The following is a 10,630-nucleotide window of genomic DNA, read 5'->3' as shown; positions in this document are numbered from 1 at the left end:
GGTTCAGAAATGCGTTCCTTTCCTCGTCAGGCATTTGAAGGATTCAACCCACAATGACTTCATCCTAAACATCCTCATAGAAATAGCAGGCTATGAACCACTGGCTTTGAGCAGTTTTCTACCAATGCTGAAAGAGATTGGGGAGAGATTTCCCTACCTCGCTGGACAAATAGCAAGGATCTTTGGCGCAGTTGGACATGTGGATGAAGTAAGTTTGGCCTCTCTCTCCTCTCTCGCCCCCTCTCCTTCATTCCTTCCTTCCCTCCTTCCCATCTCCCTGAGTTATTTAGAAACATCTAAACAACTCTGAAGTTGTCCATGACTTCTTTGAGCTTCCATTTCTCTTTTGAAACTTTTTGTGTCACCAGAATTGAGAATTTCATTGCTAGTGTGTCCCTTGAGGTAGAAGAAGAATTAAAATGGAAGGCTATTTTTTATTTTTATTTTTAGCATATTCAAGACCATCGTGTAATGCAACAGCCCTTAGGAGGGCTCCATCACATTATCTATTGCAGCTGTGCTTAGCGCAGGAGACTGAGAGCAGAGTTAGGTCTCCGAGACAACCTGAGAGCCCATAGCTATCATCAAAGAGCACTCTGAGCACTCTGGATGATGCTGTTTGGGAGAGATAAATAAATGTTTGTGGATGTTTAAAAGTTCTAGTGTAAATATTTGCACAAGGGAGTCTGGCAAGCGCAGCGGGACACCATCAGGGGTTGTGGGCATTACACCAAAAAAGTACATCTAACAGTGCAGATTTCAAAGGCCAGGCATGTGAGGACGCATAGACATTGTGTGTCTCTGCTGATTTTACATAGGGATGTAGAATTCCCATTTAGCTGTTAAAATAAAAGGCAATATATAATGGAGAAGGTTTTCACTTAGCCAACTTACATACAACTATCAATTAAATAAATATAAAATTGCCCAATATTTTTAAAGAATCTCATAGTTCATCTAAATTTAGTGCCTTAGTTCGGTATAAGATCAAGCCAAAAGTCAGAGAGGACCTAGAGAGATGGCTTAGTTAGTTACTAAGAACACAGGCTATTCTTCCAGAAGACCCAGGTTAGATTCCCAGCACCCACATGACTGCTCAGAAACATTCATAACTCCAGGTCCAGGGGATTCTGACAACTTCTTCTGACTGAATCTGCTGACCTTGTACTTCATTGCAAGTACTAAAAATTATTAAAGAATATTGCCATTCCAAAGCCCTTCATTAGCTTTAACGTGGGAATGTTAACAGTCTAAAGTTCATGTGTCTTAGCGCTGGATTTGAGTGAATTTGTTCTTCCCCATCAAGAAAAGCTTGTAGCGCGACACTGTCAGAGGCTAGAGCCAAGCAGCTGGGTTTGTCTGCCTGTTCAGTTCTATCCAGGCTCTCTGGAGTGAAACAAGGCATTTCACTGAGGCCCATGGAGAGTCAGCATGAGGGCCGACGTCCAGTCCGCATCCTGGTCACCTGTAAGAGTACAATCCACAGGGAGAAGCAAAAGCTTTGCTCTAAATCCCTCTACTGCTCTGTGTGGAGACCTCAGGACATGGGAAATTGGGGCATGTGGGACTAAATGAGGCATGGGATGACAGTGGGTTTTCTCTATAAGGCAGCCATGTGACCTCTGTAAGCCCTGGTCCTTTGAGCCTCTCCTTTATCCTATATTTGATCTTATTTTAACATTAACTTAATTAGAATTTTTCTCCTTGACACCCAAGCAAACATCCCAGTGATGTTCGGGGGTTCAGCGTATCAGGAATTCAAATGATTATAGAAACACAGAAATTTCAGACCAAGTTCTGGATCTTGTTCCAAACGTTGAGATGTACAAACCGGAGCTGAGTGGAGGAAGCCTCCTGTTAACCGAGTCCCAGCAATAAGAGTACAATCCACAGGGAGAAGCAAAAGCTTCTCCTGGGAGTATATGTCGTCATCAGCCCGAGACGGCCAACATGTAGAGTCAAGTGTTATTATTCATCGGCTCGTGTCTCCCCTTCCGTGTCTGCATGAAGCCAGGCATAAGCTCTGTAGATGACTGCCGGGAAGCAGACCGGATGTGATTGTCTGTGAACTCGGGGCCCATCTGGGTAGGCAAACTGTTTCAGCAGCTTGGTAGCAGCATCCCAATTCTGCCATCTGCATTGACCAGCATGGGAAAGCTGTATGCGTACAACAAAACACAAAATCCCACAAAGCCTGTTTCCTCTACCCCGCAAAGTTAACTCAGAAATCGTTTTTGTCTAGATTGAAAAAGGAGTCATGCTACATTGCTGTGTTATGCTTGGGTCGTCCTGGGATGCCATGTAATGACTGGTAGGCAATTTCCAAGCATGTACTTGCACCTGAAGCACAATCACTGCCCTGAGAGTTCGAATGGAAGAGACCCAAGGGCGGAGAAACATGCTTCTGGGTCAGCCCTGTTCCATTCAGTAAAGGTCCTATCATCAGTTCTCTATCGCTTGGGGATTTACCCTTCTCTTTGGGGATGCTCATTTGAAGTAAACACACGCGCAAGAAATAGTAATTTAATAGGCTCATCCTAACCATAGTGTGTGTGTGTGTGTGTGTGTGTGTGTGTGTGTGTGTATTCTTTCTCAATGAGGAGGTGCCCCCTAACACCAGACATAACTTCCTAATGACTTCTCAGGGTCCAACCCCTTGGTGAGTTTCAGTGGCAACAGCAAAATGGCAACGTTAGCGGCATTATTGCCCTGCCCGTGTGGAGAAGGCCAGGGAGGCCTTTTTTCCCACTCTAATGCGTCTCTAGTGGCGCTATCTGCTTTATTCCCAAAGAGACTGTGGCCCTACTTCTCTTCTCTAGGCTCATCCGCTATTATAGGAAACTATGAGAATATTTGTCTGGGCTCAGCCCTCCTCTGCCTCCGCCCCTATTTTTCTCCTGTCTCCTGACTTTCCGCCTACTTGGAATTTTAATACTTCCCTGAACACATCTTGTTTCAGCATACATCATGATCTTTACACCCCATTTTGACCGGATAGTGGTTCCCCCTTCTCCTCCTTACCTTGCCTACCCTAGAGCAAATGCTGTCTTTGGTGTGAATTCTTGCGTGCTTCCTTGAGAGAGTGAGTCACCAGGAGTCTGTACTCCCATAGTGCTTGGGCTGTTCCTCGCACCAACTAGCTGTGCCAGGTCGGCTTCTCCTCCCTCATCTGAAATTCCAGAGACTCTGAGTCGCCTCCTGATGAAACACTCTGATCAAAAGGAGCTGGGGGAGGAAAGGGGTTAGGTTCTACTCTTCCGGGTCATAACTCATCATTAAGGGAAGCCAGGGCAGGAACTCCAGGTAGAAACTTACAGTCAGGAATCAAGTAACAGTGCTACCTTCCAGATGGCTTTCTGACTTACAAGCCCATGCTCGGCTAGTTTCTTATATAGCTAAGTCCAGCTCTCTAGGTTTGGTAACACCCACAGTGGGCTGGGCCTTCCTCATCAGTTAATAATCAAGACAATCCCCACCTGATAGGGACAATTACTCAATGGAGCACTTTTAATAGAAGATTCTAGGCTAATTAGGACACCACCTGAATTCACTTGTGGCCAAAAAAAAAAAAAAATGAATGAACACTCAGGAGTACTATTAATTAATAACTTGAATGCTGGATTCTTATTTGACAATTTTGTTTGATCACACCACCCTCTAATTCTTCTAAGGGGCATAGTTATAACAAGAGGGGAAAATAATGAAATCACACTGGATCATACATACACACACGCACACACATATGCAAACATGTCAAAAAGTAATGAGAGGGTTGGGGGTAATAGCACAATGTTTAGCATACACGTGATGCACATGGCCCTAGGTTCAATCTCTTGTAATATAGTGATTGAATAAATAAATGAATCAATTAAAGACAGAGGAGGATAAGATACTAATATGGAGAAGTAGAAAACTTTAGAGCCTATACAATTTATCTCTGGTATCCAACAAATAAAAAATGACAAAGAGAAGACCAACATCCAGACAGCATGTGATGGGGACATGGCCACCTATGATACCGAAGGACCCTGCTTCCCTGATAGGGGACCTAAATAAAAGATAATTCTGAATGGATCATGAAAATGAGTGGCCAAGAGCCCCAGACTGAAAAGTCTCAGAAGTACAGCTTCAGTAGGGCCCATCTCTGTAGACAGTGGAATGGCCACCAGCAAAGAGATGTCAGCACTTTCTGACTGGCCTTGTTGTCTGCTCCTTGTTCATCGAGTTTGTTTGTAGACAAACTGGGCCTAAGAATGACATTAGGGAAGACAGCAACCATATAAATGGCTGGCTTTGTCCTAGGTTCTGCAGTGCTGAATGGATGTGTAGAAGTGGGTCAAGTCAAAATATGGGTGAAGAGAATTAGAACCAACCCACCCCAGAGACACCTGCAGGCATCATTAAAGATGTAGGGCAGAGCCAATTACCGTCCCCTTCTTGAACAAACAACCACTCTGTGCAATGCCTGCTGTATATTGGTATATATAATGATTGACACCTTTCCTGGGGAAAATAAGGGTAACAGAAATTTAAGGGCATATTTCATGAGTTTTGTCTTTAGTTCTTAGGACACTGCTGCTTTCTATAAATGGCAAGGTGGTTCCAGGCCCCCACCTACAAAAACCACTCAGCAGGCTCACAACAACTTATATCTTTAAACTCTTATTATTACTAAGATGTGAAGAGGGCTAAATTGAATCCAAAGTGGGGTAGAGTTCTTGTGCATGGAGGATAAAAACCGAATGTTGTTCTACTTTCAAAGGCTTTTGTTTCTTTGTTTGTTTTCATTTCATTCCTCATTGGAGTCTTGTCCATGCAAAAGATCTCACAGAACATTTTTAGGGTGTCAAGGTCATCACAGTTCTCTTTCCTAACTAGTAAACATGGAAAGGACTCCTCCAGAAACCACTGTTTTTTTTCTGTTTTTTTTTTTTTTTTTTTTTTTTTTTTTTTTGTTTTTTTGAGAAACCAGCTTGAATCTCTGGGTTCTCTCCACCTATCTAAGTCTTAGATCAATAGACTAAAGGTGTTTTCTTTACCAGACACATCCTCAGTAAAGCCTGGTCTCCTTGGAACATGGACTGAACATGTGGCATGTGCTCTGAGCCCCTTCCAGACCTAGGAAGCAGCTGCCCCATGTATAAAAACAAAAATGAAGTGATCTCACAGCCAGAGAAAGGATGCTATGGCCACTTGTTTTTCCTGAGCTGTCCACCACCAGGCTGCACCTGCAAAGAGTCAAGTGGCATGCCCCAGAGTGCAGTCCCTGCCATTATGGGTGTTAGGTCCTGTGCCATCTGTCCTGGTTTCCTAACTGGCTTGAATATGCTGGCCAAGCAATAGGATATGTTTATTACATCCTCTCTGGGCTTAGAGTCATGGACACTCTTCAAATCGAGATATGATACCCATTTTGCCCCGGTTGCATTTCTGTGACATCCGGTGGCCCTACAGAGTTTCAGGAAGGAGAGGAAAATGATGACAAAGGCAGTTGCGAGCCAGGTTAGCGTTCTCCTCCGGGCTGCTGTAAAGCATCCTGCAGAGCAGAGGTGGCCATCAGAGGACACCTTCAATATGCAAATCAAGACCGAAGAATCTGAGGGGTGGGGTTTTCAACTAGAGAGGAAGGAGCTGCAGCCAGGAACCTCAGCTTTCCCAGGAATCATGAATTTAATTAAAAGAAGTAGGCTGTTTAAATTTAGAATTTAATTGTTGGTTGGTGCCAGCTGCGTGCTATCCAATTTTACAAAACTATCATCAGTTGAAGAATATATTTTTATTCTAAAATGAAAATAACTTTTCTTTCCTCCTTCCTTCCTTTCATTTTTCCTGGGGATTTAATCTAACTCCATGCTTGTTAGGTGTTAAGTCAGGGTACTCTAGAGAAACATGACTGATAGAAAAATATATGTGTTCTACAAATAAATGTGTGTGCATATATATATTATATACATAGATACTTTATATGTTATATATGCACACATATATATGTTCTACAAATATATGCATGTATTATATACACTATACATAATTATATATACATATACACATGTGTACACACACACACATATATATATATAATGGTCCACCTATTCCCACAATGGCTGTCTCCTGATAGATAATCCAAGAATCTAGTAGTTGTTCAATCCACAAGGCTGGACATCTCAGCGGGTCTTCGGTGTATGCTGGGATTCCAGAGAAGTATGCTGTATGTTAGTGAAGACATGGACTTAGCCAATGAGAGTTAGGGCAAGCAGGCAGAGAGCCAGCGCTCCCACCTACTGTGGCCTTCATACAGACTGCCACCAGAAGGGGTGGCTCACACTAAGGAGCATTTTTCTACCACAGAAGATTTGGGTTCAGGGTGGGTCTTCCCACTTCGAACAAGTCAGTCAAGAAAAATCCCTCTTAGTTGTGTCTAGCCACTTGGGTTTAGTTAATTCCTGATATAGTCAAGTTGACAACCAAGAATAACCACCATCCTAGGTAAACATTCATAACCCTAGTCTCTGAACATGACTATTATATCTATATTATGAAAAGAACTCATGGTATTGATAATACGAAGTAAACTTGTAGCAGTGTGTAAAAATATTTATACATATATATGCGTATTATATTAAAAATAAAAATGATGCTATTTCTTACTCCCCATTCTGAGGGGTGCAGACAGAACTGCTGACTATGAACACCAGCCCTGTGCAGGTGATGGAAACCCAGAAAGAAGAGACACAAAGTCCTTGCCCTAGGCCAGTTCATAGGGAATAGGGCGAGAGAGGCATAGACAGAAATCTGGAACTTAATTTGGTAATTTCTGTTTTGAAGTTTGAACTGGACAAGGAAAGACAGAGTAACCCCACATGGGAGCTTGGGGAGTTTGTAAGAAGACAAGGTTATGGAGGAAGGGGAAGAAAACGTGCACTGGGAAGCATGGTATGTACAAAAGCACTGGCTGCTGAAAGACCCGGAATGTTCTGGAACCCTGAAGAGTTTCCCTGGCCTGGGGGATGAGATACATAATGGTCAGGAGGGAGACAGTTGGGCCGGGGCAGTGGATGGAAGCCAGCTTGTGACAACCCCCCCATTAATCAGCAGACCCGTCCTGTGTCCTCTCTCCACTCTGCCCAGGTGGTTTGGAACAATATATTACCTCTGCCCAGAGTATAAACAAGTAAGCCTACATTCCTCCCAGCTCCCAAGGAACTGGAGAGTCAGGGAAGGGGCAAACCGTCCCCACAAACAGTTACAAATGTGTCTAGAAAGAAATGACTTCTGAAGTGACAGCGCCACAGGGTCTGTTTCAGTGTAACTAACCAATGCCATTTTAAAGGTTGTCCTCTTAGACAGCATTAAAATGCATAGGAACCCCGGGGTGAAGAGACCAAGTGTTGCTTACAAAGGACTTTATGAACACTATCACACTCTGCTCTGAAGAAAGCACTGAGCAGTACGAAGTTAAAGTAGATTCTGCCCAGTGCTTTGAGAGGGCGTGGCTTTCTCGATTCCCTTAGGAAGTTTATCTCAGGGGGCAAAAACAGTGATGAGTTGGCCCTTCCCGGATAATGTTTTTACAATTCCTTAGTCTGCCTTCCTGCCTGTATAATGGAAGACGGTGTTCTTAATTAACCACCTCAGGGAATATAAATGAGATTTCCCCAGTGCTGGAGTTTTCATTTTGATTTTTAAAATAGCATTTGGTAAATCATATTTCAAGCAAGATCTGGAAGCATTCATAAACCTCCAAGCAGCTTTTTTACATGCAGAATGTGCTGTGTGGTAAAAAGTGTTATTAGATTTGTACTCTCAAAATATATGAGGGCACTGGAAAGTAGAAAGAGTCTGCTGAAAATCTCCAGCGATGCTGTTCTGAACTGGCGTTTACATATCATCCTTCCTTATTTCTCAGAAAATTTGAGCCTGCATTTATTCCGTTGTGTGTTGAGAAATTGGTACTGATTCACCAGGTTCCAACAAAAGCCCCGTAAGGAAAGACATACCTGGCAGTTGGCTGTCACGTGAAATGTTCGCATGCTATCTAAATCATGATATGGTCCAGGATGATTGAGCATACATAGATAAGATACAAGAAGTCACAGGGAAGATATAAGAAATCAGGGGAGAAAGTCTCATTTCTTCACATTAGTTTATTTCTTGTTAAGGAACAGACAAATGGGAGCTGGAGAAATGGCTCAGAGGTTAAGAGAACTAGCTGCTCCTTCCAGAGGTCCTGAGTTCAATTCTCAGCTCTGACTAAGTGACTCACAACCATCGATAATGAGATCTGACGCCCTCTTCTGGCCTGCAAGCATACATGCAGGCAGAACACTGTATGTGTAATAAATAAATAAATAAATCTTTTTTAAAAAAATAAATAGATAAATAATGGAGCAATTACTTTTACACTTTTTATTTTATTTATTTATTTATTTATTTTGGTTTTTCGAGACAGGGTTTCTCTGTGGTTTTGGAGCCTGTCCTGGAACTAGCTCTTGTAGACCAGGCTAGTCTCCAAATCACAGAGATCCGCCTGCCTCTGCCTCCCTAGTGCTGGGATTAAAGGCGTGCGCCACCACCGCCCGGCTACTTTTACATTTTTTGAGATGAATGGAAAGTCAGTATTTCCCAGTAATTGGAAGTGGAATGGGGAAAGTTCCCCAGGTTGAGAGCTGTGTGGATCCCACAGGTTAAACTGTTAACAGTTCATTCACACCAGGGAAGGGAGTAATTCTCTGTGTCCCATCACTGCAAAGTGTGTGCACTGTGACCAACCCGAAGGGTTTTGAATCATCCTGGAGACAAACCTGGGTGTGTCTGGGCGGTATCGTCTAGATAAGTGTAGGTGGGGAAGACCCGCCCTAAAGGTGCTGCGTCTATTTCCAGAGACTGGGTCCTCGGGTTGAATAAAGAGAGAAAGCTGACTGAGTGCAGATGTTAGTCACTCTCTGCTTCCTGACTGTGGACACAAAGTGAGCAGCTGCCTCCTGTTCTTACCTCCACAACTTTCCTGCCCTTTGGGGACATATTCCCCGGAACTGCAAGCCCAAACAAGCTTATCTTTGCTGGGCACCTTTTAACACAAAAAAGCAGGTTACGAAGACACCCCATAAAACTGACTTGGTAAATCTCCAGAGCAAGCTATCCTCCTGCATCTCTCTGTTCCCAGAATTCCCTCCACTACTTCTGTGTCCGAGGGCAAGCTTCCTTCACTGGAAGGCAGGACTCTGTGCTGCTATCCCATTCGGCCCTCCCTTTTCTCATCCAAAACACCTCCCAGCCCTTTTTTCCTATGCCGACTCCTTTTCCCGGCCAGTTGCCTTAGCACTGTAATAGACGATCACGGGCTGGTTAATTTACAATTAACAGAAACTGTTGACTCATGGGTCTAGAAGCTGGGAAGCCCAAGAGGCAAGGGCACTGCATATAACAAGTAATTCCTTAGCACAACAGTCTAAAGAGGAACGACAAACAGAGGGTCAAAGAGACAAACGGATGTCAAACGATTCCTTTCACAGATAATGGCATCACCGTTCCATGGATGGGAGCCCAACCTAACCTTACAGCCTTATCCCCTCCGACAGATCTCATGCCTTCAAACTTTAAAATCTATTAAAATGGCAATTGCACTTCAACACGCTTTTAGGAGATAAACATTCAAAGCATCAGAGCCACCAACTCCTCTCCTTCATGACTGAGAAACACAGATTATACAGCAGGGGCAGAGGGATGATGGGGGAAGCACCGACAGTACAGATGTTTCCTGAAGGCGATAGTTTGCCTCCTCTATCTTAGGAAGTGAGAAGGAGCACAGAGAGGAGGTGCACGGTGTTTAGTGTCCCACACAGTAAACACATTGGGGACCACGGGTACAGGGGTGACTCTGTTCATCCTTGGAGAAGTGATGAGATTAAACACTGCATCCATTCAAGATCTCGGTGCAATGGAACATAGCTTTATCCCCCTGCCAAAAGTTTAACATAAAGGTGATACATAGAAAGTAGTTGGGAAAGCGGTTGTTTGCTTTGGAAGAGAGCTCTTTAAGCCTTTTCCTCGTGGGGTATCATCGAAGCTACCTTCATGGCTCCATCCTATTAGCCGCAGTTTGCTCTCATCTCTCCATCCACCCATTCATACCCTGCTTAATTCAGTTAGGGCATGTGTTTCTCACCATGAAACACAGTTGACACGAAGGGGGAAACGAAACAAAATTCATAAACTAAAGCAGACATACTTACATGGATGATGGGCAAGATGCCAGGGTTACAACTGGCGGCAGGGGTGGGGGTAGGATTTGGCTTTTCCATCTCATTCTCGTCTGTAAGCAATAAAAGCGTGCTCACCAACTCTTCTAGCTTATACCTGGAAAGTTACATCCCAACTATTCCTGGTAGGATAGCCTGGCTATGTGTTTTGAAATAAGTACAAAGAAAAATAGGTCCCTCGTGTCTCATTATTTAATGGGAACAGTGCATCCTGTGATGAGCTAATTGTGGAAGGTTTTGTTGTAACTGACACAGTTTAACTGAGTTACATTTTTACCGGGTAGTTGCTTGCTTTCCTTGATAAACAAACCCATGTATTTCTTTGACTTAAGAAAACTTTGAAGTAGGAGCACGTTTTTCCTTCTCTCCTT

At 43.5% G+C, this 10,630-nt stretch overlaps 1 protein-coding gene across 1 annotated transcript in view; it reads left to right on the top strand.

Annotated features, from left to right (window-relative positions):
* Veph1 (ventricular zone expressed PH domain containing 1) overlaps positions 1-10,630 on the top strand; it is a 172,911-nt gene that overhangs the window by 59,382 nt on the left and 102,899 nt on the right. Inside the window, exon 6 of the mRNA XM_005344073.3 lies at positions 8-208. Coding sequence (XP_005344130.1) covers positions 8-208 — 201 coding nt within the window. The remainder of the gene's footprint in view (positions 1-7; positions 209-10,630) is intronic.

The sequence above is a fragment of the Microtus ochrogaster genome, chromosome 1, assembly GCF_000317375.1.
Source record: "Microtus ochrogaster isolate Prairie Vole_2 chromosome 1, MicOch1.0, whole genome shotgun sequence".
Classification (NCBI taxonomy): Eukaryota; Metazoa; Chordata; class Mammalia; order Rodentia; family Cricetidae; genus Microtus; species Microtus ochrogaster.
This window is presented reverse-complemented; position numbering and strand designations above follow the sequence as displayed.